This window comes from Tiliqua scincoides, chromosome 2, assembly GCF_035046505.1.
Source record: "Tiliqua scincoides isolate rTilSci1 chromosome 2, rTilSci1.hap2, whole genome shotgun sequence".
Classification (NCBI taxonomy): Eukaryota; Metazoa; Chordata; class Lepidosauria; order Squamata; family Scincidae; genus Tiliqua; species Tiliqua scincoides.
The window spans coordinates 147,710,035-147,737,080 of NC_089822.1; the positions used below are offsets into that span (position 1 = coordinate 147,710,035).

Sequence of the window (27,046 nt, forward strand, 5' to 3'; positions counted from 1 at the left end):
CATCAGGTAGTAGCAGTGTCAAGTTGCCTAAACCACACATCCTGCCTTAACTATTTTAAAAGCCTGTTTGGCAAACAGTAAGAAAACAATGAGTTTACATTCCTGTTCTGACTCATACAGCCACCTCCAACTCAAGTTTGTTAGCAGAATTTACAAACCACCTGAGTATACATGAATGTTCAGTTTCGATAAAGATTAAATTTACCATAAAAACATATTCACTATTTATTGAAATTAAAAAAGACTTATAAAACTGAACACAAATGTTTTAAAGATTTTACATAAGCATCAGTTACTAATGAACAGATTAAGAAATCAGACTGGACTCATTAAGCTATAATACAGAGGTGGATTCTCAGACCCATCTTGACATGTCAAAGATACCCACCCTTCCCACCCATTTCCCAAAAGAATCCTATAAAAATTGCTCCAAAGCCCCTTTTGCATTGCAATAGTGCAGCAAACCACAAGTAAACAATTGCCTGTTAACCTGTTATTCCAAATACAAACTGAAAAGGCAGCAGGCATTTTGTGCAATTTTAACAAACTTTTAAGTTGAAATATCCTGTCACACAGTGTTGTCCCCCTTCACAGAAGGCAGGGAACTTGCTGGGCTCATCATGTTGGAGGACGACCCCTGCTCTGTAAGCTGTGGAAGTGTGCTTCCTTCAGGATCTGATTGATGTGGAAGTAAGGACCTTGGCATAGTGCAGACTGCTCATGGAAAGACTGAGGTGGGGTCACTGGGCTTGATCCTGGCATTATCTGGTGTAGGCTTGATTCTGGCCCACTACCTCTGTCAGGACTACTTATGCTGCTGCTGCTGCAACTACTGGTGCTGCCACTCTCACTGCTTGAGGACTGTGGAATAAAGACAGACAAGAATGCAAGTCATCTTTGCTTTAAACCGTAATTACCTGTACCTTTCAAGACAACATTTTTCAGTACACCAATTTCCTCTGCTGACCCAAAAAGCCAATGTTCCCACAGCAAATTCAGTCACTGACAAATTGCATAGTCAGCTGCATGAATGGCTGTAAGCATATGGGGAAAAATCAGTACTATCTAATTGCTATGTTTTCCTAATACACTGAAAAAGCCACTTGCTGAATTTGTCACAGACCTGAACTTGCTCCATTATCTATAAAAGCTTCTGTCAGAAATACAACACTGTATTTCAGTTTCACAGGTGTTGTACATTTTACTATTAAAGAAAACGTTACTAAAGCTTATATACTGATCTGCAACAAAAGATTTAATCTACAACAGCTGTTTGAAGCCGTACCCATCTGCTTCAGTTTCTGAATCTTTCACTGCAAGCAGAAATACAAAACTACCACAGTGTAGCTCAAGGATACCAGTTCTGGTGAAACATTTCACACAGTGGTACACTTTATGATGTCACCTGTATAAGGCAAATAACAGCACACCTTCTAAGCCTGTTTCAGGTATCTGATAAAGCAAACTGGCCTACAGGTTGCTCAATAATAAACCACCTACTTTCTTTGGTTTCTCTTAAGATACAAGAGAATCAAAAATACAGTAGTACAGTATTAAACATTGTTTCATTCATATTAGGTTATACAACAAATTGCCAGTTCCGGTTTCTTTTTATAAAGAGAAACTGTATGACTGATGAGGAAGGTGATCACAAGGTAGCATGTAAATTAAGCTATAGCAGCAGTTAAGCTACAGCAGCGTCCTGGAGGTTTTCTCCTATTCAATGCAGAACAGGGAGGCTGTGTGCCGCATTCTTAATCAAAGGGAAGGGGAGTGGACTTCAAATCACTTTTCCCGGCCTACCTGATGCTTGAACCAAGTAGGCAGGGAAAAGAAACTGGAGCTGAAACAAATTCTTTGTTTCCGCCAGCTGAACCCCAGTGGAGTAGCAGTGGACAAATTGAGGGGGGCTTATTCATTCACCACCTTTCCAATTGTGCTGTTTCACACAATTATGAGCATGCATCACTTAGTGACGTTCCAACCAACGACAGACCGAACATATGACAGTGGGTTTGCTGGTTTGCTGCACAGTAGCTGAAAACTCCTTACCTTTGTGCTGGTGTTGTCACTGGGAGGTCTCAGAGTTCTTCTGGGTTATCTTGGGCCTCCACAGACCTCAGAATGGCCCGTAGAAGCATCCAGAAGCCGTTACCAGTTTTTGGAAGCAAACCAGGAGTAGCTTCTGCAGGCCATTCTGAGGCCTGTGGAGGCCCAGGGTGACTCCGGAAGAGGCCTCTGGGACTTCCTAATGACAGCACCAACACAACCCCACGACTACCAACAAAACCACTTAATTACAGGTGAATGCACGGCTAGGCCAGTCCTGAAGTTTCCTGAATGTTAAAACTCAATAGTACTGTTTAGTTTGGTCTGCAGTGACAGAGACCTGGCCTTACAGAAGATTAAACAATCCTGAGTGACTATAATATTTAGTATCTATGGTGGTGATTCCCGAAGAAACGCCTCAACACTGAAATATATTCATCACTGAATTAGTAGCCCACATACAAAGGTGAAAACAGAGGCTACTTGTGCACAAGAACAGATAATTTTTGCAAAGGTAGTTGCCAGCTGTACTGAGAAATACATATTTTCAACTTGTGTTAATCATCTTAGATCTTGTTTTAGGCATGTACACAACTAGTAATAAAACAGTCATAAGGTAGTCAACTGACTAACTCTAAAGTGGGAACAGGATCTCCCTCACCCACACTGAAGTAATTCCGGACAATACTTTTGTCTGGGTCTGTCAAATCACATAGGGAGAACCAACTGCCTCCTCCCTACCAGTCCTGCTACTACAGAATTGTGTGTAAGGCACAATATCCATCCCATGCGATACATGCTGTTTAAATACATGGCATTATTTCCCAGAACTCATGTGGATGGCAAAAAACTGCATTAAAGCAAATCTGTTTAAAAAGCAATGCCCCTTTGCTAGGCTATTTAAAAACAGCCTTGCTGACCTTTGTGATGTAAGATAGAGTCATTAGGTAGACAATCCATCAATCAGTCTCTCTCCAGGTGCTTAGAAAGGTTTCACTCCAAGCCAGGGACCCCTCCTTTCACCAATACAAAGTTATTTTCTTTCACATGCTCAGGGGGAAGGGTGGGGTCACTTGCCTTGGACTGAAGTTGTTCTAAGTGCCTGGAGAGAGAATGATTGATGGATTGTCAGCCAGCTGCCCTTTCTTGCATTAATGAGGCTATTGTTAAATGACTTTTTTCCTTAATTTAAAGGGCGCTTCTCATCACACAGAGATAAAAATAATTAGGTTATTAGGTTATTAGGTCATCACACAGAGATAAAAATAGATAATTAGGTTATACCTGTAGATACTTTAATGTATTTACACAGCATGAATTCTTCTCCCCATGTGATTATGTGGAATGATACACTTGGGGAGGGGGGGAGGAGAAGAACATGCATGCTCATGCCCTTCACTGTATGGTAGGGCCAGGGCAGGGCCAGAGGACAGCATCATTTGAGTCAGCTCAATGATCAAAACTGATCATTTTTCTTAATAAATACCATATTACTCTAAACTAAAGTGTAATAGAATGGGGTTATACTAGTATATAGAATGCAATATATTAATAATGATCCTTCCAATATCTACTTAACTGCTCCCTAAGTGGTTAATGAACACAAATTCCAAAAGTAGTACTGCAGGAGTGAATTTGAAGCACATCCTACCTCAGTATCCCATGAGTCCTGAAAAACAGCATTTCGGCTACAGCGTTTTGTTTGTGGGATAAGCCCATCATCCTCTGTGCCATTTCGTCGTCTCTTCCTGTAACAAGCAACAGGAAGGGAGAGAGTCAACTGCTAGTTATTGCATCTCCCATGCTTTAATAAAATAATGACATTTTTCAGACATTTCTAAAAATAAGTCTGAACAATATCTTGCAGTTCTAAAGGCAGTTAATATTCTTACTGTTCATTGCCTTCCGCTAGACATCACTAAGTTATTTTACTTATCCAACTATATTGACAGGTCAAATCAATTCAGGTTGTAGAAAATATCCCCCAATGTAATTTATCCCCTGATGTATATTTATACAAATTAAAATCTGCACAAACCAGTTCACAATAAAAACATTAAAAAACAAATCCAGTCACACAAACCCATAATGATAGCACAATGTCTTTTCCGGTGGCTGCTGCTGGTGTCTCTTCTGTAATTTTTTTTTTAAGATAGTGTGCCCTTTGGGACAGGAAGCCATTTATTAATTTATTTTATTATGTAAACCACTTTGTGAACTACTTCTGTTAAAAAGCAGTATATAAATATCCTTAACGGCTAAAATTCCTTAAAAGCCAGACAGAACAGGTGTGGTTTTTTAGGTAACGTTTTTCAGGCAATGTAGGGGTCTAGAGATCTCCTAGGGCAGGGGTGGCCAAACTTTTTGGCAGGAGGGCCACACAATCTCTCTGACACTGTGTCAGGGGCTGGGAAAAAAAGAATTAATTTACGTTTCAAATTTGCATAAATTTACGTAAATGAATATATTAGAGATGGAATTTATATGAATGAATGAAGGCTCTGCAACAGCTCAAGGCCTATAAAAGGCCTTTCCTTTGCTGCCACTGCTGCACCACAAATGTGAAACAGCAAGCAGTGGAGGGAGCCCTCGTCCCACAGCTCACGCAAGAGGTTGAACAGTTGGCTGTCACGCTGAGTGCAGTTGCATCAGGCCAGTGCAGGCTCCAGCAAGTCTTTGGAGGGCCAGAGGCTCACTGGAGACTGGGGGCTCCTTGAGGGTCAGATTGGGAGTCCTTGAGGGCTGCAAGGGGCCCCAGGGCCGGTGTTTGGGCATCCCTGTCCTAGGGTAAAGTATCCCACAGGTATGCTACTACCACTCAAAATAATCCATCTCTGGTTGTCACCAACCAAATTTGCAATAATGCTGTGCCAGAGAGCAGGGATTAAGAAAGTGACCCAAGGGTTAAGATAGGCTCACATGGGCAAAGGCAATTGTTCAACTGGAATGGCCCCAGACCACATAGGGCTTTAAAGGCAATAACCAGCATCCTGAACTGGGCACAGAAGCAAACCAGAAATCAATGCAGGTGGTTCAAGACTGGCATTATATGTTCTGAACACCTCATACCTGTCAGCAGCCTACCTCTTGCATTTTGCACCAGCTAATGTTTCTGAACTGTTTTAATGGCAATCCTCAGTCTGGGCATGACCAATGCATGGGTAACTGAATTTAGGTCTGACTTTTCTAAGTCAACTGAAGCCAATAAAAGGCACCCTGGAAACCACTGGGTATCTAAGGACAGCACTGGATTCAGAAATATTCCCAAGCTGCATACTTGCATGATGGAACTGCACTCCTCTTGAAAGCACATTGGTTGTACATTTTGATCAGATTAGTAGATTCCCCCCAACTAACAACTCCTCCCTCTTGTCTAGATTAAATTTTAGCTTGTGTACCCTTATCCAAACCAGAATGGGTCATGCACCACTTAAAGGTTTTCGCCATCCCACTGGGGCAAGCAAAAGGAAATGAGAGGTAGAACTGTGTACATTGCATACTTTTGACATCACAGTCCAAACCTCCAGATGATGTCTCCTATTTTCATATAGATATTGAACAGCACAGAGTTTTACATCTAGAGTTTTGCAGTATCCCATACACTAGAGGGCATGGGGCAGAGCTGAAATTCCTCAGCACCACCAGAAGGTACTCTAGAAAGGAACAGAGCCATTGCAAAACTTTTGCTCCCAATTCCATAACAGGAAACCACCCAAGGAAGATACGATGGTTCCTGGTATTGAAAGCTGCTGAGACATCCAGGGGCATCTACAGAGTCACATTTGCTCCACCTGTCTTGGGAATGACCAAGCCAATTTCTGTCCCATTACGAGACCCTGAAGTCTTACTGGAAGGAATCTAAATAATGAATACTATTCAGAACCATCTGGAGTTGCAAATCCACAACATGCTTTGTCACCTTGTCCCAAGGGGAAATTTTATACTGGTTAATAGTTGCTTCAATTGGCCAAATTCAGCTATGGTTTCTTCAAAAGTAGAAAAACCACAGCCTCTTTTTAGGCTAATGAAACTACCCTTTATCTCAAGGAGGCATTAACCCACCTCTGACCCAAATTCATAGTTCCCTCTAGCTGCTCAAATTACTTAGGATGAGTAAGGGTCCAGAGCACATGTAGTGGGCTGCATGCTCACAAGTTGCCTGTCTACCTCCTCAACCTGAAAGATATCCAAAACAATAGCACTAGACAGAAGACTGGCTGTGCTAAACTCAGTTTTAGCAAGCAAGGGTGTTTTCAAGGATCACTTTGTTACTGAATGAAAACAGGTTGCACTCCATCAACAAAATATCATTTTGTGGAATCTACAGAGCAGTGACATTGTGTCAAAACTGTTGTAAACCTTTAAAAAAGCATTTAAGAAAAATGAAGTCTGCTTTCTAGGCCAGTTTTTGGATGTTAATTTTCCCTATGCTGTTATAACATTGTTACCTCATGAGATGAAATGAAACAAAAGGGAAAAAATTACTACAAACTGCTAATAAAACGACACAACACTGCTGGGGCAAGTCACCAAAAAATAATAATAATAATAATACACTGACATTAGGAAGAAGCTGTCATTGATCTCAAGCAGCTTTGTTATCTTTACTAGTACAGAATCTATGATGCGTAATGTGGTGGTTGGAAACAGCTCTTCAGGCTTTTGAAAACAGAGAGGGCAGAAAAGGACACGCTGACAGAAGTAAACCAATAGATGGTACATGGTCTCAAGCTGTTTTAAAACTATCCAACAAACAGTAGAATAGAAATGAAAGAGGCCTGGTGTGGAACAGTGAAATTGTGTACAATTATGGTATACGTGCCATGAGGGATTCCATCTGGAAAAGAAAGGTTCACAGAACAAATGTAAAAACTCATCTGAAATAGAGTTTAGTATAGCCTGCCTATGTGAACTGCCTTGAGTCTGTAAGATTGTCACAATGTTTTGTGAGAGTCAGTGAGAAAGGCTGTGTACAAATGCCATAAATAATAATACAAACTGAATTTGTATGGGTACACAAAGCAGGTGCCACACAGTGGATAACATGCACAGGGTTGCACTGCATCAGCACAAGGTATGCTCCCTGTTTGAGTCAGCCTATTGGTGGGTAATAAAAGCATCTTTCACAGAGTTATTGCAAGGATCACTGAGAGTGGTTTACAACTTGGAGATGCCCATTCAAATCCTTTCGGCTATGAAGCAGCACTCTGGGTGGCCTCTATGGTCCACCTAACCACCTTCACAGTGTTGTCCTCTTTCCTCTTCACAACTAAGTGTGTCACCCCAAGTGCCTTGGATGAAGAGCAGGTTGCATGTAATAACAAACAAACAGATCCTGAAGCACCACATGAATGCCTAACCCAAATGTAATTACTATCTGAGTGGGGGAGGGAAAGGAAGCAGGGGAGGGCAGTAAATGAGGGGGTACATGATTAAAACATACAAAATTATGCAGGAGGTGGAGTGGATAGGGGAATGTTCTTTTCCCTCTCACACAACACCAGAGCCAGGAGACACCTACTCAAACTGAGTGCTGGGGGAGTCAGGACAGACAAAAGAAAATATTGCTTTACCCAGAAAGTACTTAGCCCGTGAAACTCCCTGCCACAGGATGTGGTGATGGCACCAGACTGGATGCCTTTAAAAGGGGCCAGTGTATGAGAGTTGGAGGGAATGTATGGCCGATGGAGAGATGTATGGAGGGAAGGTCCATCATGGGTTACAAGCTGTGATGGGATGTGCCACCTCCTGGGTTTGGAAGTGGCTGCCTCAGAGCACCAGGTGCGAGGGAGAGCACCGGGTGCTGGTCTCCTGTTGTCTTAGGGGCTCCCTGGGGCATTTGGTGGGCCAGCGTGAGCTGCAGGAAGCTGGACTAGATGGGCCCTTGGCCTGATCCAGGGGCTGTTCTTATGTCAGCCCGCGGAACTCCCTGCCACAGGACGTGGTGATGGCACCTGCCTGGATGCCTTTGCAAGAGCGCCAGCTGCGAGGGAGGGCGCTGGGCGAGGGTCTCTTGTGGTCTTGGGGCTCCCTGGGGCACCTGAGGGGCCCCTGCGAGGTACAGAGGCTGGACCAAGAGGCCTTGGCCTGCCCAGCAGGGCTCTCATGTCCACATTCAGCCTGCCTTGGGAAGCAGCTGCCCAAGGTGCAACTGTCAGAGGAGTCCACTGACCGGCTCCACGTGCCCCAGGATCCTCGTCGTCACCCTCCCCACAGCCCCCCTCTTGGACACCTGCTCGCTCCCCCGAAGCCGCCCCTCCCCCCCAGCCGGCCGCGTTCTGTTGGAAGTTTGCCCCCGCCGGCCACCGTCCACCAGCGCCCTCCCTCACCTCTGTCGCGCTCCTCGCTCGCTGGGCAGAGCCCCCCGGCAACTCATGGCCGGGCAGAGCCGGGCGCCTCAGGCCAGAAGCCCTGAGAATAGCAGGCCCCGGCTGTGACACTCCCCCCCCCGTCCTCCTCCTTCTCCTTCAGTCGCCGCTTCCGGTGCGCGCGCCTCCTGCGCAAGCGCGTTGACAGTTCGGCGAGAGCGGCCCTCTCCCTCCAGAGACTCTTTGGCGTCTGCGATGCATTGGCTGCACAAGAGTCCCCGCCCCCCCCCAGTGCGCATGCGTAGTGTGACTGCACAGTCAGGCAGGCGCAGGCGGTTTGGTCCGTCCCCGCGCATGCGTGAACCATTGTTTTTCATGACGTCAGAGGGCCTCGTCACACTGGTGCTCACAATACAGTCCCCTATGTTTGCCCAGGAATCAATGGCGGGGGTGGGAACTCCAGTGAAACACTTACAGCCCAATCCTATCCACACTTTCCTGGGAGCAAGGCCCATTGACTTTAATGAGACTTACTTCTGAGGAGACATGCACAGGATTGGGCTGTAAGTCACTCATGGACCAGTCCTAGGCCATGGGTCCATGGAATTTTTTTAGTCCCATGGATTTATTTAGTCTGTGGAACTCCCTGCCACATGATGTGGGTACGACTACAGCACATACCCCATTGATGGCACTGGCCCTAGAAAATTGGATAGGATTGGGCTCTTATTTGTCAGTAAATACACACAAAGTTTGGCTGCACACAAGTGCAAGTCAAATGCACTCTCTGGAGAATAAGCCTCATTGAAGTCTTGGCTGGATTCACTTCCAAGGAAGAATGTAGGATTCAGCAGCACAACATTCCTTTAAAAAGGGTGACCAGATACAAAGGGGGGGCAGAGTGCCTCTACCTTTAACTATTGTATAGAAGAGGGAATGTTGCAGGTGCAGCTTTTTAAGCCCTTCCCTGTTGAGCTAAACCTGCCAGAATCTCCTATACAATAGTTAAAGGAAGAGGCACTTTGTCTTCCATTGTATTTGGTCACCCATCTCTGACCTTCTCCCCCTCACATCTTGCTTCCCTCAGGGCCCAATCCTATCCAGTTTTCAAGAGCTGGTGCAGCTGTGCCAATGGGGCATGCACTGCATCTTGTGGTGGGGCAGCAGTCACAGAGGCCTCCTTAAGGTATGGGAACATTTGTCCCCTTACCCTGGGGCTGCATTGTGGCTGCACCAGGGCTGAAAAATTGGATACGATTGGGCCCTCAGTCTCACCAGGCCACAATAGATGGGGGACTAGATACAAGGGGGACAGAGTGCCTCTATCTTTACTCCTTGTATAGAAAAGGGAATGCTGACAGGTGCAGTTTTGGCAGGTGCAGCTTTTTAAACCCTTCCATGTTGAGCTGCACCTGCCAACATTCCCTCTTGTATACAAGGGTTAAGGGTAGAGGCACTCTCTCTATCCCCTTTTGTATCTGGTCAGCCTCCCTATTATGCCCTGGTGAAAGTAAGCAAAGAAATGAGAGAGGAAGGCAGGAGGAAGCAAGGAGGAGAAGGCCAGAGGAGGAACAAGGGCAGGGTGACCAGATACAAAGGGGGACAGACAGAGTGCCTCTTCCTTCAACCATGTATTAAAGAGGGAATTCTGGCAGGTGCAGCTTTAAAAAGCTGCCCATCCCATGTTGAGCTGCACCTGCCAATATTCTTCTACGATTAAAGGTAGAGGCACTCTGTCTGCCCCCCCACCTTGTGCCTGGTCACCCTGTCTATTGTGGCCTGGTGAGACTAACAGCCTGATCCTATGCATGTCTAATCAGAAGTAAGTCCCATTAGAGTCAATGGGGCTTACTCCCAGGAAAGTGTGGAAAGGATTGGGCTGTAAGTGAAGAAGTGAGAGGAAGGCAGGAGGAAGCAAGAGGTGAGGAGGAGAAGAAGAAGAGGGCCAGAGGAGGAGAAGGGCAGGGTGACCAGATACCAAGGGGGTAGACAGAGTGCCTCTACCAACATACAACAAACCTTTATTAGGCATATAGAGTGCCTCTACCTTTAGGCACCCTATATAGAAGAGGGGGTTTTAGCATATGCAGCTCAACATGGAAGGGTTGAAGAAGCTGCAGCTGCCAAAATTCTCTCTTCCATACAATGGCTAAAAGTATAGGCACCTTGTCCCCCTTTATATCTGGTCACCGCATCTAATGCCCATGTTTAAAACCCCGTTAATTAAAATGGATTCTGGAAGTGTGTGGTGAGTGAGTCTCTGCAATGCCATTGAAACCAAAACCTTTCCAGTGCAACCTGTTGCAGGGTCCATTGTCGGAATGGACAGGCAGCAAGACACCCGTCCGATCTCTGCCGTTTCCTCGGCTCTTGGAAGAATGGCAGCTGCCCTGCTGTGTGTGTCGCACTTGCATCGTAGGAAGGTCATGTGAGAAGCCAATAGGACCGTGCGCAGCAGCAGCAGCGTCAACACTACGAGCCTCCTTGAGCACCACTTTCAGTTTCCATTGTGCCTGCAAAGAGCCTGGTCGCGGCAGTTCTGAGGCTTCTCCATCAGGAGGGGAATTGATGCGGATCCCCCAGCACCTCCTGCACTTGCAGGGTCGGATCTGCGCTGTGCGGTGTTGAGTTGCAGGAGTGGGCTGGTGTTTGCACAAGTCCTGTGGCTGTAAGTTCTGTAGCGCGAACTTTTTCTTGGAGCCCAGCATGAATCCATCTGCTGAGCAATTCCCCCCCCCCCCGTTTGGGCTCAAAGTCAAGGGGGGGGGAACAGTACTTTCAGTTCTTGGCTGCTGCCTGGGTTTTGTTTGCAGGTGGTTCTCATAAGCTTTCCAGATATTAAAATTCCACCCCAGCTATAGCAAATGAATAGTTTTAATTCAGAGCAGAGCTTCAAGGATGCTGACATTTTGGCACTCTGGGCAGAACCTCCCCTCACCCAGTTCGTTTCCTTCAGGTGCCCTCCCAGCCCCCTTTGTGTGTACAGCCTCAGCACAAACACAAAAGTAGCAATATTTTAATGGAATAAAGAGGCCTGTTATAAGGAGAATTTTCAAGTGGGTCAGGATAAAAGTCTTAGTAGCAGATTTTAGTAGAAGCCACATAGTTCCTTCCTCCTGAACTCTCAAGATTTCCTTAGGCAGAATGCATACATCTATTGTCAAATCACTTGCACTTTGTAAAAATGACAGATTGAGGCTGCAGTCCTATCCACGCTTTCCTGGGAGTAAGCCCCGTTGACTATAATGGGACTTACTTCTGAGTAGACATGAACAGGATTGGGCTCTGAGTGTTTTATGGGTCAGAAAATAGACATCAGAGGCTTAGTCCATGAGGATTTGTGTCTTAAGGCCTTTTTCAGATAGGGTGTTTAGTACAGGGGACACAGGGTTTGGTTACACTGACATTACAGAGTGTTCACTTGATATCAGTTTGTCACTCTTATGTTGCTTACCAGTACTTTCCTCAGACCACACATCAATTTTGTACCTGGTATAATACAAATCCTGGTGCAGTACAGCTGTGCTCATATCACAAAATCTGGATGGTAAAAGTGCTTTGGAACTTTTTTTCCTGATAGGGGTTGCTTAGACTAATAATGTTTCAGTTGTGGACCCTGCTAGTCACACCCCTTTACTTTGGCCAGAGAGCAACATTTACTTTTTAAAATATCTGGTTCATTTCATTTCATTTCTGGTTTTGGTCTGCCATTTAGGATACTGGATTGGCAGGCATTTAAAATTATGCAACAATGTTATATTGATTTTTGCCTTTATTTTTCCACAACTAATATTTAATGGGTGCTGTAGCTAAGACTAATCATTTGGAAAGGATAGCCAGGGGGCTTTCTTGGAGGCATGCTGAGACTATTGATCTGCTTTGGGGTAAGAGAAGAATACAAGAACAACTTAACTGTAGCCATCAGAATATTGAGACTTTTGAATGTGTGGTATAGCAGAAAAGTTTGTTGAATGCCGCATTTTCTTATTAACATAGTTACGTTGAAAGTGTTTGCCTGCAAATGCTAACATTGCAGAAAGTGTTTTGAATTTGAATGAATTAATCAGAAGAACAATTTTTTTCGGAAACCCAATGAATACTTCATCTAAGTCTAGGATTGCCACCTATGGAGTGTCACTGTATGCCCTTGCGTTAAAAAGCTGAGCAAGTGAATGCTTTTCTACCACTACATCCCTGTATTAGCAGTGGTTCCCAAACTATGAGCTTTGGCTCCCCAGGGAACTGTGGAAACCAGTCAAGGGAACCGTGAAGTCCTTGCAAAAATCTTGTTGCCCTATACAATGTATAGGATTGTAGCCCTAATGGGAAGCCATGGCCAATGGCCCAGTAGGTCAAGGAAGTCGCCGGTCAAAAAAATTTGGGAACCACTGCTGTACTTAAGACAACCACTGGATGTCTTACTAACCTGTAAAACTGCAAATACATTTTGACTAATAATAGCAAGAATTGTGTTTATTGGAGTCTTCCTTTTATTTTCACATAGGAAAATGGCAGGCACCCCTCCAGGAGCGGAAATCTGTCCATACTGCAGAAAGCCATTTAAGCGCCTCAAATCCCACTTGCCTCACTGTAAGCTGGCAGGAGAAACTTCATCTGCTTTTGACTCAGGGGAACTTTTCTCTCTTAACACAAAAACCAGTAATTCTGCCACACCTAAATTCTTGAATAATGAGAAAAAGCAAAGACAGGTGAAGAGCACAGGCATATCCCCCAACAAGGAAAATAAGAATGGAAAGCCCGACATTGTGAGGAACAAAGCAAAAATCAAAGTAAGTTCTATGGAACCAGAGAATGTGGCTGGATCATCAACCCATGGCAATCTGTGTGCTCTAAAATCAGATGACAATACACAGAAGGAAATGAAACATGCTTCTGAAAAGAGACACCAAACAAAAGGAAGCAAAGACAGAGTTGCTGAAGAGGTAAGAGCAGATGCGCAACCAGCTGAGAAAGTCCCTTCAGCAACAAAACATGCAAAGAAGTCATCCAGCAAACAGAAAAGCAGCAGTAAAACCATTGCATCCATCGCCACATTAGAACCACAGATTCAAAATGAGAAAGTGTCTTCAGAATGTACTAGTCAGACAGCAAAGCTTCCAGCCAGACAGAAGGAGACTAAGGAGGCATCTGCAGAGCAGAGGGAGCCTGGTTGTCTGGATTCTTCCATGGGTGAACTTCCACCTGCTGACAGAGTTGAACTAGTGATTGAGAACCATCGTGCCAGAGTGCTTAGGAACAGGAATAAATCCCCATTAAGTGATGCCACCAGTAGCAACCACAAAACAGAATGCCGGCCTGTGGAATCCTCATCAGGCAGTGCAAAGATAGCCTTGGCTAATGGGCAGCAAATTATTATGGATACAGAGATGGTGGACGGAGAGAGCGTTTTAGGTACTCTGCTTGCAAGGAATGTTGGGAATGGAGGGGGAGGAAATGCAGTGACTGAAAAAAAACACACATCTGATGATAATCACTTTGTAGGCAACTGTAGGAAAATCTCTGGTGTTGCTGCAGAAGTGGCTGCAGGAGTAAAAAGCATGCTTGGTGAAAACCGGTTATTTGTCAAAGGAGAGACCTATCCTCAAGAGTCTCCTGTTTCCCACAATCCTGAGTCCAACCCTTTCCCCTCATCCACAGAAGCATTCAGAGAAAGAGACAAAAAAACTAACACATACCTATGTTATCTGGAAAAAGATATTGCTTTAGATTCTGAGACTGTTGTGTCAATAAGTCAACGTCCAGGGCTGTCTTTGAACCAACTCTCTTTCCGCACCTTAGAAACAACTGTTGCTCAGTGGTCTTCGTCACCTGAAGGGGGTGCACAGCCAGGTTCTTTGGGACTGGAGTGGTTTCCAGAGCTCTATTCTAATTATCACACTCTAGGCTTATTTTCAAGGAGGCAGTCTCAGTGGGACATGAAGATTCCAGAAGCCCAGGTGCTTTTTCTCTCTTCTGAAGCCCAGCAAGGTAAAAGGGAATGTTTTAAATCACTTTTTACAGAAAGAACTTTATGTGCTGCTCCCCAGCAGGCTAGTTTGTTGATATGGTGATTAAGGGCCCAGTCTTGTCCAACTTTCTAGTGTTGATGCAGCTGCAATGCAGCCCCGTTGTATGGGAACAAGTGTTCTCTTACTTTGAGGAAGCCTCTGCCCCCACACCACAGGATGCAATGCCGACCTCGTTGGCATGGCTACATTGGTGGTGGAAAGTTGGATAGGATTGGGTCCTAAGTCATGCATAGTTTCTCCTGTAGGAAGAGCAAGGACGCACACACCACTTATACAGACTTTTCAGAATCTGTTAGTTCTCTGATATATTTGGTTTTAAAACATTCCAGTATTTGGTTGCAGGCCCAAGTTCAAAAGAAGAGCTGCTTATCAAAATTATCTGATGACCAAGAGTGATGAGGAAAAGCACTGCCTCTCCCTCCCCACTTCTCCAGCTCTGGGTGGAGATGGGGCTGTGGTTCAGTGGTACCATACCTTCACCTGTAGTTCAGTGGTACAGCAATCCCTGGCATCTGCAGGTAGAGCTGGGAAAAACCCCATCTGTCTAAATCCTGGAGAATTGCTGCCAGTCAGTGTAGAAGACAATACTGATCTAGGTGGACTAGTGGCCAATTCAGTAGAAGGCATATCTGTTCATCGCATGATTCCTAAGGGTCAGGGCCACCATCAACTCTTTGTGGAGTCCTTTAATTCAAACGTGTCTGAGATAAGGGAGAAAGTCTTAGTTGGGTCTGTAATGTGCGTGCACACATGCAAGCACAAGGAACTTTTCTTAAGTACAGTAGTCTACATTTCCTTTAATTGCCTGGGAGTTATTCTTATGTTGTTTGAAAGTAGCCTGTGGGCATATCTAAACTGCAAAAATACATTGCTTATATTGCACTTTTAATGGCTGTGGCTTCCCCCAAAGAATCTCTGGGGACTGTAGTTTGCTGAGAATTCTATGTTAGCAATCACTAGCTACTCTCTCACAGGACTACAGTTCCATGTCTCACAGAGAGTGGCTATTAAACCAAATCAAGTATGTAGTTGATGTGGTACCTCTCACATGCTGTAGCTTCATTCCCCGTGTGTGTGTGTGTGTGTGTGTGTGTGTGTGTGTGTTCCAACACATGCTGTAGCTTCATTCCCCGTGTGTGTGTGTGTGTGTGTGTGTGTGTGTGTGTGTTCCAACCAAATGTCTAGCCTTTCTTTTTCCTAGCTCCACTGGCAGAGAGATGTCTGATGGATGTAAAGCTTCAAGACTTGCCTGCTTGGTTAGCCACTCGTGAACTGTCTCCACAGGGGGTGCTTGGAGCACCATGCAGAGGTGAGAGCAAATCATTTGCAGTGTCTTTCAGTCTCTGTACAGAGATGGATAGGGAGCTTTGTTGATGACCACTGGAGGCTGGTATGGAAATTGAGGTGAGCTGAACAGCCCTGGTTTCTTGTATGAAGAAGGAAAGACTTGACAGCATTCTTCCTTTAAAGCTGTTGACATGAATAATCAAACCACTCCTCTCTGTCTTCTTTAACAGCCTGGAACAGATACTACAACAGATATATCAATGTGAAGAAGGGCAGAGTGTCTGGGATCTCTATGTTGCTGCTGGGCTACTGTGTCCTCAGCTATGGCTGGCACTATGATCACATTAGTAAGGCTTCTTCCCTGGCATTTCTCATTTTCTCCAAGGAGTTCTTTCTTTAATGCTAGAAATGTTGCGCAATTTGAGCATATTGTCAGATAGTAGAGGCTTTTTGTTCCTAGAGCGTGGTATGTAGGGTTTTTGCTGTTCAGGAAGGCAACTGTGCAAACCCTTGTGTAAAGTCTGTGGAATAAAGGCACAGCTGATCAGCAACTAAGAAAGAATGGAGGGTAGTGGGCCAGACTGCCCTTGAAACTTGGAGGTGAACTGCCATGGAGTTCTGCTGTCACAGCCACCACATACATCTCTTGCCCTTGACTGGTAACTGGGGGCCATATACTGCTTTCAAGGCGCTAGACTTTGCCTCCATGTGTTGATCTGTAACCTACAGTAACCAAATTCTGCTCTATGTCCCCAGAAAGAAATATAAATAGAAATTTTTTTGGCATAATGTGAGAGGGGGGTTTATGATGAACAGGGTATTTATGGACCATTGGGGATGGAAGTATTTAAGAATGAAAAATACATTTTTTAATTTTATTTCATATTTTTATACCGCTCTTCCTCCAAAGAGCTCTGGGCAGTGTACACAGATGCTCTCCTTCTTGTCCTCACAACAACCCTGTGAGGTAGGTGAGGCTGAGAGAAAGTGACTGGCCCAAGGTCACCCAGGAAGCTTTGTGGCTGAGGGGGGACTTGAACCTGGTTCATCCAGGTCTAAGTCCACCTCCCAAACACCAACCTGGCTCTCATTGATTATCATTCCTTCAGCATGTATAACGCATAAACTTCAAATTTAAAAATTGAAATCAGCATGATGTCCCTCTCAATAACTGGTTTCTCTCTTGTGTATTTTTTATTTTTTAGTTCATGAGCCCCTTTCAGGCAGGGAATCACCTTCCTATTGCTTTATGTAAGCCACTTCAGTCTTTTTTTTTGTTGGAAAATAGTATATAATTTGTAAGTAAATTGGAAAGTAGTATATATATATTGTAAGTAAATATAGTGCTAAGTTTGTTTTTTCTCTTCCTGCCTTAAGAGCACAGTCGCTGGCGGAAATACCACTGACGAGGATGAAAAAACATGGGACAGAAGGAGTTTAGACTGAACATAGATCTTGCTATAGACCTGCTCCTGGAGCTACAGGACATGTTGAAGAATGCTGCAAGACAGCCTTGTTACTCAGAGCAACACAAGTACTTCTGCTGATTAGGAAACAGATTAGCTATTTATAGTTTGGCAATACTTGGGAACTGGGGCATGATGTCATTCAAGGCATAGCTGGACCAACTGTTGCACTGACCTGAGAATTGTACTTCAAAGAAAAAACAAAGAGACGTAGAGATGTAGTACCAAGTTGGTGTCAACTGGTTTTTGAGTGCTATTTATTTTTTTAAATGGCAAAAGCCCTCCTCCTCTTTTCCTTCCTGTCCAGACCCAAAGTACATTAAGATTGCTCAGTCTGGATAAACACACCTGATATTCATCTCATGTGGGAATTCATTGAATATATGGCATTAAAGTCCAATTGTTTTTTGGGTGATCAACCTTTTCACCTTGGGTTCCATGAAGAGTTATGAGGGAAGATTATAAATGGTATAGATTGTCTGTCTTCTTCTGTCTCCAGACACCTTCAAAGCAGAGCCAGTGGAACTTTGACAGGTGTATACATTCTTGTGTAAATGTTGTAAATACATATCAGTGCTTATGACATCACTGAGACACAATTTCCTTTTGTCTCTGCCTGCACAGTTGTGAACTGTCTTTAAAGGGCAGGGATGGGAAAACCCAGCACAATACAACTTGAGTCTCTGCCCCCATGCAACTCAACTTGGCAATGAGTCATAAGGGGGGGCATTTTGTGAGTTGCCAAGTCACTCTCCTGCGACTTGATAGGACTCAAATCAAGCCCCCTCTTTAAAAAGCCAGCTGTAGCTCTGGCTGAGGAAAACAGGGCTGTTGCCTGGGTGCGTTCGAGTTCACTTTAAACATTCCTCTGATGTCCCTGCCCATCTATAAACAGGAGGGGGTGGGAGGGACTGTGAGAGCAGGGGGAGGAGGGTCACAAGCAGCGGCTTTGAGGCTTACCAGGATGACCTGCTCCTGGGCAGCTCCACTGAGACGTAGTCCCATTGCAGCTGGTCATTAAATTAGGCTTCCTCTGCCCAAGTAAGAACAAAGCTTCTCATAGGAGCCATACAGTGAAAAACATGATGGCTATGAACTGCTCCCCCCCCCCCCGCTTCCCTGCCTCTTCTCCATCTTCCCCCATTGGTTTCTGCAGCCAATGCCCTTGGCTCCTCCTTCTGCCCTACCTCAGCCAAAGAAAATACCAAACTGCCCATCCTTAGTCCAATAATTATTGAAGGAAAAGAGAGCCCAGTCCCGCCTCCTGCCCTCCTCCGTTTTCCTCCTGTGTCCCAAGCAGGATGTGGGCCAGTACCATCATAGGTTCACAAGTAAGTTGTTCCAAGCAAGAGATTGCTTGTCAAGCCATTAGGTTGTTCTAAAGGCTCAGGATTAAGACAGTACAATTTTCTACCCAAGTATCATAGCAGAAGTTGTTCACATCTATTCCATATCTGTTATGCCATTTGCTTCTCTGGGCAATTCTGATGTTTACCAAGATGCTAGTGGCACTGGAGGTCAAATATAATATAGGACTAAATAGGCTGCTTGGCATTTTTGGTGTCAGGATGCTCTGGCTGTTTAGGGTCGCTCATTCTTGCAGGTCCAGCATTATATAAGAACGATTATCATAATTGTGTTGAGAAAAATACACCATAGTTAGCAGAGGGCCTGTCTTTGTTTTAGCATGCTGCAAACATAGGGGGAAATGGAACAGATTCGACTGGACAGATATCCCAAACCAGTCAATAGTGCTACAGTAATGGCTTTTAAAGTGGCGCAGGAATAACATTAATAATGCACTGTTCCATTTCTGGAGGAAGTAATCCATGCCATTAACTAGCTCAGATGCCCTTTGGGCAGAACTTTGTCTGTACGCACAAAAGAGAAGCCGATTTAAATCAGAGCCAGCTCTTTTGTACTCCATAGGAGTGGATTCATTTTCCACTTTAGAATTTAATAGTTGTGGAAACCTCCCACCTACAATTAATTGCTGGGCCTGTATTACAAGCAATTTATTACCAGTAGGCAGGAGGAGATATACAGTACAATTACCACATTTTGCTCATTCCTGTGAAACTAACTCACACTGCCTGCAATGCCATTCTAAAGATTTTCCTAGTTTCTTTGACTCAGTGCTGGTGGGTGGGTATTTCACAAAGAATACCATCAGTAATACTTTGCCACAAACTGTGTTTGTTCAATCTATTACCCCTGTGGTTTCCCTAATAAAACTGTAAGACCACAAAAAGAAGATATACAAGGAAGTGAAATCTCAACCCAATTCAGGTTGATTCAAGCAATTTACCAAAGGCTAATGTGCCTATTCTGAATTTCAGTACCCTATCTGTAAAACAGAAATATTGGGTTACTGCAGATGGACATAATGACAGTTTGCATATTTTACAGTGCAATCCTACGTATGTCTACTCAGAAGTCAGCTCCATTAATGGAACTTACTCTCAGGTAAGTTACAAAGGATTGCAGTCTAAGTGTAACATAAATGACATGAAACATTTTATTATGTTTGGGAGGTTGTTTTTATAAACAACAAATTTGAGTCAGAAATAGCTTAGAACTCTACTTTGCCAGAGAGCCATTAAGGAGGGCTGAGCCAAGATACCTCCTCCACCACTATACCAGCATTCTGATGGATGTGGGGGTGGGGATTCATCAGTTCACTGCCCCCTCCAACGTGACCTTTTTAGTTACCAGTGTGGGCAGGCTGACCTTGGTGGATAGTATCAAAAGCTGCTGAGAGGTGTAGGAGAACCAATAAGGTTACACTACCCTGTCAGTTGTCTAGCTTAGAAAAATCAAGGAAAGTTCGATGACCAGGATACTCTTAGTTCTGAAATTTGGCTGAAAGCCAGACTAAAACAGGTCCAGATAATCTCTCCCCCCCCCCCCCAAGAGTTCAAATAGCTGCTTGGCCCATTCAACCACCTTCATTAAGAAAGAGAGATTGGACACCACCCTGTAATTCCCCAGATCATGCAAATCCAGGGAGGATGTCTTGGACTATGACCCATCTGCTGTTTCTTTCAAGCCAGATGGAGCAGGACCCTCCCTTAATGAAGCATTTCATTTAGAATCAGAAAATAAAGGAGAACAGGAAGAGTCCTTGATATGTCTTTTTTTAAAAAACATTTTTTAAAAACACACTCACAAAAAAACAAAACAAAAAACAACACAAAAGAGGGTGCAGGAAATCATACATCATATATTGCTAAAACTAATAAATCATTACATATCTTAATTTCCTCTTCTAAATTTACCTCTTAATATCATTTTTCATTCATCATTCATCCATCATATCATATCTAATTATATATATAATACAATCATCTAAATGCCCTATCATATATTTCTAAAACTTCATTTTCAACCAAGCATAAAAAGGTTTCCATTGCTCAATTTGTGTCAAAAATTTGCACAAAAATTTTGGTTTTTGTTGGTGATCCAAAATTTCTGAAAGTCTGTCCATTTCCACCACATTCATTATTTTCTCTCTCTTCTTCCTCACTCTCCATGGAACATATCTCAAAATTTTAACTTTATTGTCATCCACTATCCATTCCTTTTCCTGTGAGGCCTTCAGTAATTTATCTCTGTAAAAGGTCCTGATGAATTTCACATAAGTTTCTCTTGGTAATTCATGTTTTCTCAGATAAAAAATGCTCACTCTTCTCACTGGATCCAGTTCTTTAAATATCTCCTCCATCAACGTATCAATCACTTCTAATATTAATCTGGCAATCTGTCGTGACGTATCTTCTCCTTTCTCTTCTGGTATATTTTGTATCCACACCACTCAAGCTGCACTATCCATTTGAATTTCCATTAACATTGTCTCTGCGTTATGCTGATTTTCTTCTGTCTCCAATATTTTATCTTGATCTTTTCTTATAAGTTCATCTAATTGTTTAGTTAAAGCATCCACGCTGGCTTGGGTCTGTAAAGATTGGTTTATTTGTTGCTGTACCATTGCCAACAGTTTTTCCATATTATCTTGCATAGTCTGTTTCCAGTCTTTCCCTTTTGATTCCTTTTATATTAATTTTCCAAGTCCCATCTCCAAAGCTGGCACGCTTTGGACTTTTGCTGTTTTAGCTGCCATCTTTGTTAATGTTCTTTAAGACCACTAGATGTCCTCAGTGTATTATCTTCCTTGCTTCACTTATAAACACAAATCCAGTTCTTGCAATGAATTTTTAAATCCACTAGATGTCACTGGTACACTGTTCTTATTTTATTTTTGTTTCTTATCTACTGTGTTTATACTTGTAGCCTTGGCCACCGCATTCCTCAGTCCGCAAGAATGTCAAAACATCCAGTCACACTCCCAAACGATAGCAGCAAACCAAGGCAATAAACGCTTCAATGCACAAACTTTATCTAAGGACAGTTAATTTATAATCCACTGAAATTCAAAGTTGTAAAGTTATAATTATATTTTCAGATAACCATAACAAGCTTGGTAAATCTCTTCTACGATTTCTCCTCACACCGATAAACAGCTGGGGGGAATCTCCCCCCTCCTCTTCTTCTCACGGCAAGAAAGAACCAAATCAGGCAATCAAATTACTCAGTTCACGCCAGGCATACACAAACAGAGTAACACTTAAGTCTTTCAATGTCTTTCCCTGCAGGGGCCTTCAGTTCGATTCAAAAAGAATTCTTCATCATTGCTGCCAAGACAGCGGAATCTCCTGGGAAAGCTCCCCTGGCAGGGCTTTATCTCCTCAGGAATCGTGCCATTACATGGAGGAGTTTGTCTCTCCTGACAAACAATCCTCAGATCTCCTCGGATCCACAGTTTTTGGGAATAAACAGAGTGCCTTTCAAGAGCCCAAGAAAGGCACGCCTGCTCAGTGCTGGCTGGCCCCTCCCCCTCGATATGTCTTGTTTGGTGGGAGAAAAAATGACAGTTGGTCAGATAATTCCTGCAGAAAAACAATATGGATTTTGAAAAACCTCTTACTGTTCCCAGCTAAAGTCTTGGTAGAGTCTTATGGTCTGAAGGTGGAAATAGAAGCAGTATCAGTGACTTTAAATTTACTTACTCCTTTCTTTTAAGACCAAATATCTTTTACAGGTACTATACCTTTTCCTTCAGCTCCACTAAAAATTTCCAATATTTACAAAATTTATATCTTGCTTACTCTCCCTGCTGGGCACTCAAAGTGGCTACGTAGCAATGTCTATGTTGCAACTGTTTCCCTAAGCACTTCCTTTGTAATGTACTCAGGGCATCATGGGGTGCTTGGCTGCTGCCCCACAACTGTGGAATTAACTTTCCTTGGATCAACATATGAAACATTGCAAAGCCTTTTATTCAAGTTGGATTTGTGACTGGGGCTAAGCTGGTTAAGATAGTTTAGTATGAGATTTAGTCTGGAGTTACGGATTCAGCATTCATGTCCAATATGCATTGGTAAGCTTCTGAAAGCCTAGCAGAGAAGCTCTTCAAAGAACACTCATTGCAAAGGCCTGCAAAGAAGTGAGCAATTCAACATCCCATGTATGGGTTTCTGGACCCTGTGAAGAAATGCTTCCTTAAGAGCTCAAGTGCTTGCCACTCATTAAGCCTACCTTTTGTTTGAGACTACTTACATAATTTTGAACTAGAAAAATAGATCCAACGGATGCTATAGAAATCCTCACCATCTTTGTCAAAAGTGCAGTTTGTAGCAGATGGAAAAGCTAGAAAAAAAATTTAAGCAGGTGAAATGATTCCAAAACCTTTGAGGATTTTGTAGGAATTGGATGGAGCATTCTTGCTGTAGTTAGTTACAGTGGCCTGTAGATGGTGATAGTGTGCCAATGTAGACAAGTGGACAGATCACATAGATCTGGTACAGAGAAGTTGTCAAAAGATGCTTGACTTGACAGGTATGTACAACCTGTGCATTCCTTGCAAGAATGGAATTTATCTGCAACAGTGTTGCTGCTAGGAAGGTTTGTGTGGGAACTATAACAAAACCTCTCCCTCTCACTAACATACTCATGTGATTGCTTAGTGTAACTTATGTGTAAACTGGAGTTTTATTTATTTTTCACATTTTTATACCGCCCTTCCTCCAAGGAGCTCAGGGCGGAGTACACAGCTGCTCCCCTCCTTTTGTCCTCACAACAACCCTGTGAGGTAGGTGAGGCTGAGAGAAAGTGACTGGCCCAAGGTCACCCAGGAAGCTTCATGGCTGAGTTTCCAGATGTGTTTCTAAAGACCATGTTTCAACAACTGAGGGCCTAAATAAACCATCCCCTTGCAACACAAGACTCACAATCTCATCTTAAACATATTCTATTCATCATGCTGGAATTTTTTTCAGGTTTCTGTTTTCCAGAATCCCACTCTAATGGCCCATTGTGCATTTCTGTGTACACACAGCAACTATAATTGCACCCCACTCAAGTCACACACACACACACACCAAACACATTACCCATGCTGAGAAGAACCTGTGTTTCTGTTAGCTAGGTAATCATCAAGGGGCTATACCCTGAGTCCAGTCACCTTAGAAAGTTTACATCTTTTCAGAAACAGATAATCCTTGAAACATGCCTGACATAAGGACAGTCTTCCTTTGATACATATGTCATCTTGGTTTTCTTGACAAGTATAGCTCCTGTGCCAGTGAAACCCCCAAGTGCGCACCTTGCATTTCTCTCATATAAATATATAGATGCCATTCATTTCTCTAGAAAATGTAAAATGCTGCAGTTGGAGACAGTGTTGTGATGGGGCTAACTAGTTCACCATGCCTTGGCCAGCCTGATCTCCACCTGCAGTAACTCCTGTGGAAAAAGTGTAATGCCTGTATGGCTGCAGAGGTTTGATTTACAAGGCCTTAAAGCTTGAGGGCATGTAATGGTATCACCCCTCCATCCAAGCTTTTTCAACATTAGAGAGACCTAGATATATGCTTTCAAAAATACAATGAAAATGAATTGTCTGTAGAGCAACTCAGTTTTGTATTTTTGAAACAATCGAGATTCCAGGCTCTATTCTGGTTAGAGAAACACCCCCCCCCCCTTTATTGCCAACACTAAGTTAGCATTGTGAGAAAGGCTTGTATTGCAGAACTCATCCCAAAACAGAATTCAGACATGCTCATTGTTTCAAGGGAGGCTCTGTCGTTGATACCAGGTAATTGTATTATCACAGAAGATAATGCAACTACCTTGTTTCTAGGAGTGCAAAATGCCAGTAGCTTGACCATTTCTGACAACTGTATAATTAGCAGGGAGACAGCAAAGAAGAATTTTCTAACACTCCTTATGCAAAGAAGTCAAGCTCCTAAACAGAAACTGCTGCCAAATACATGCATTTTTAATATTGCACAAAAGAAAAGAACCGTGAAATTTCAAATCTTGCCTCTTCTTGAGAAGAAACCAGTGCCATAAAATATATCCTCTGACCTATTTTGTGAGTGTCAAAGATCAAGTGATCAAAATTTCCAGCAGGATTTTATTTTCCCCTAGGGGCACTTTCTGTAGTGGATTATTGATAGCACACCCAAAACTAGATAGAAGCCAGTGGCTGTGTATTAAAAATCCTTTCGAAATGTCTCCAAACCAGTGACTGCTCTTCAACAGGTTTGGCTTCTTCATTCCAGGATCCACAAGCAAATGATCCAGTTACTGAAATGAGAGATTTTATAACTCTATAGAACGGGCAGTTGTTTTCTGCAGCAAACCAGCATTCTAGGGAATTAGATAGGGGATGATTCCAAAGCGCAGTGCACCATACAGACAGCAGGTGACACTAACTTTCCATTTTCACTTGTATGCAGTAGGCGCATATCAATATAGGTCACTGGCTAATTGGGTGGGAAAAGGTAGAGGTTATGCCTGAATGTCAGACAAACAAAAATGCTTCTGACAAATGCTTGTATCAGGGTAATTCTGCTATTGGTACAAAAAAAAAAAATAGCATAGGAGAGCAAAGCTTCCCTGTTCTTGTGTGAAATTATTAATATGCACTGTGTTCATCTCGTCTCTAGATTTGCTGCATGGCTTAGGGCTTTGTGCTGCAGCTTTACATCTACCTCCAGCTAATACATGCTAAAGATCCAAGTGCAGGAGCATTGTTAGCCCCATCCCAAAGTAGTAGGATACAGTCATGTTGATTTATATAGCACCATCCATGCACCTTACAAACAGTGAGAAGGCAGGTCCCTGCATTATTTTAAAGGAATGATCCTTAGTCAACATCACTGCTGGTTCAAAAATACCAGTAAAATGGCCATCCTGGGCGACTGTATAATTCAAGGGTCACAGCAGGGGTCAGGCCCACATCCATCAGAGGGCCCATGACTAAATCCTCAGTGTGAGTGGCAATGGTAGCACCCAATCAGCCATTAGGGGGGCAGGCAGAGGATGCCATGAGGGGGCAAGGTGAAAACACAAATGTTCTTCCTTCCCTCAGTGCTCTACTAACAGCGATTCCATAGCAGAAGCGGGAACACTAACCTAGGTTTCCGAATCCAGACACCCAATCTGCCATTGGCCATTTCTGTAGCCAAATTCTTTTAACTCTTTTCTGCCCAGCCTACGGGTATACACATTTGATCCCTGTTGCATATATGCAATGTTGGGCAGAAATGGCTTAAACATCAGCAGGTATGGACAAGTGCACGGACAATGTCAGCATGCCAACTTACAACTTTCTAAATGTGGAAGGGATAGGTCTAATGTGATCTCAATCTGAGGTTCTACAACAGTGTTTCTTAAACTGTGGGTTTCTTAAACTGTGGCCCTCTGGATGGTGAGGGAGGGGAAGGGGAGATGAAAGGAGACTTAGAGATGGCAGAGAAATGAAATGAGTTCTTTGCATCTGTCTTCATGGCAGAAGACCTCGGGCAGATACCGCTGCCCAAACGGCCCCTCCTGACCGAGGAGTTAAGTCAGATAGAGGTTAAAAGAGAAGATGTTTCAGACCTCATTGATAAATTAAAGATCAATAAGTCACCGGGCCCTGATGGCATCCACCCAAAAGTTATTAAGGAATTGAAGAATGAAGTTGCTGATCTCTTGACTAAGGTATGCAACTTGTCCCTCAAAACGGCCACGGTGCCAGAAGATTGGAGGATAGCAAATGTCATGCCTATCTTTAAAAAGGGGAAAAGGGGGGACCCGGGCAACTATAGGCCGGTCAGCCTAACATCTATACCGGGTAAGATGGTGGAATGCCTCATCAAAGATAGGATCTCAAAACACATAGACGAACAGGCCTTGCTGAGGGAGAATCAGCATGGCTTCTGTAAGGGTAAGTCTTGCCTCACGAACCTTATAGAATTCTTTGAAAAGGTCAACAGGCATGTGGATGTGGGAGAACCCATGGACATTTTATATCTGGACTTTCAGAAGGCATTCGACACGGTCCCTCACCAAAGGCTACTGAAAAAACTCCACAGTCAGGGAATTAGAGGACAGGTCCTCTCATGGATTGAGAACTGGTTGAAGGAAAGGAAACAGAGTGGGTGTCAATGGGCAATTTTCACAATGGAGAGAGGTGAAAAGCGGTGTGCCCCAAGGATCTGTCCTGGGACCGGTGCTTTTCAACCTCTTCATAAATGACCTGGAGACAGGGTTGAGCAGTGAGGTTGCAAAGTTTGCAGACGATACCAAACTTTTCCGAGTAGTGAAGACCAGAAGTGATTGTGAGGAGCTCCAGAAGGATCTCTCCAGACTGGCAGAATGGGCAGCAAAATGGCAGATGCGCTTCAATGTCAGTAAGTGTAAAGTCATGCACATTGGGGCAAAAAATCAAAACTTTAGATATAGGCTGATGGGTTCTGAGCTGTCTGTGACAGATCAGGAGAGAGATCTTGGGGTGGTGGTGGACAGGTCGATGAAAGTGTCGACCCAATGTGCAGCAGCAGTGAAGAAGGCCAATTCT

At 43.7% G+C, this 27,046-nt stretch overlaps 2 protein-coding genes across 2 annotated transcripts; one reads left to right on the plus strand and one right to left on the minus strand.

The window, feature by feature from the left end:
- Positions 1-207: 207 nt before the first annotated feature.
- Positions 208-8,593, minus strand: VCF1 (VCP nuclear cofactor family member 1). Its single transcript, XM_066613604.1, has 3 exons — positions 8,379-8,593; positions 3,701-3,797; positions 208-861 (listed from the first exon to the last, which is right to left on the minus strand). Exons 1-3 carry the CDS (start codon positions 8,423-8,425, stop codon positions 619-621), a joined length of 387 nt encoding a protein of 128 aa, XP_066469701.1. The 5' UTR covers positions 8,426-8,593; the 3' UTR covers positions 208-618.
- Positions 8,594-10,877: 2,284 nt separating this feature from the next.
- On the plus strand, positions 10,878-17,378 carry MTNAP1 (mitochondrial nucleoid associated protein 1). Its single transcript, XM_066615319.1, has 5 exons — positions 10,878-11,025; positions 12,862-14,345; positions 15,588-15,695; positions 15,904-16,020; positions 17,051-17,378. The coding sequence occupies exons 2-5, from the start codon at positions 12,866-12,868 to the stop codon at positions 17,077-17,079; spliced, it is 1,734 nt and encodes a 577-aa protein (XP_066471416.1). The 5' UTR covers positions 10,878-11,025; positions 12,862-12,865; the 3' UTR covers positions 17,080-17,378.
- Positions 17,379-27,046: the final 9,668 nt, after the last annotated feature.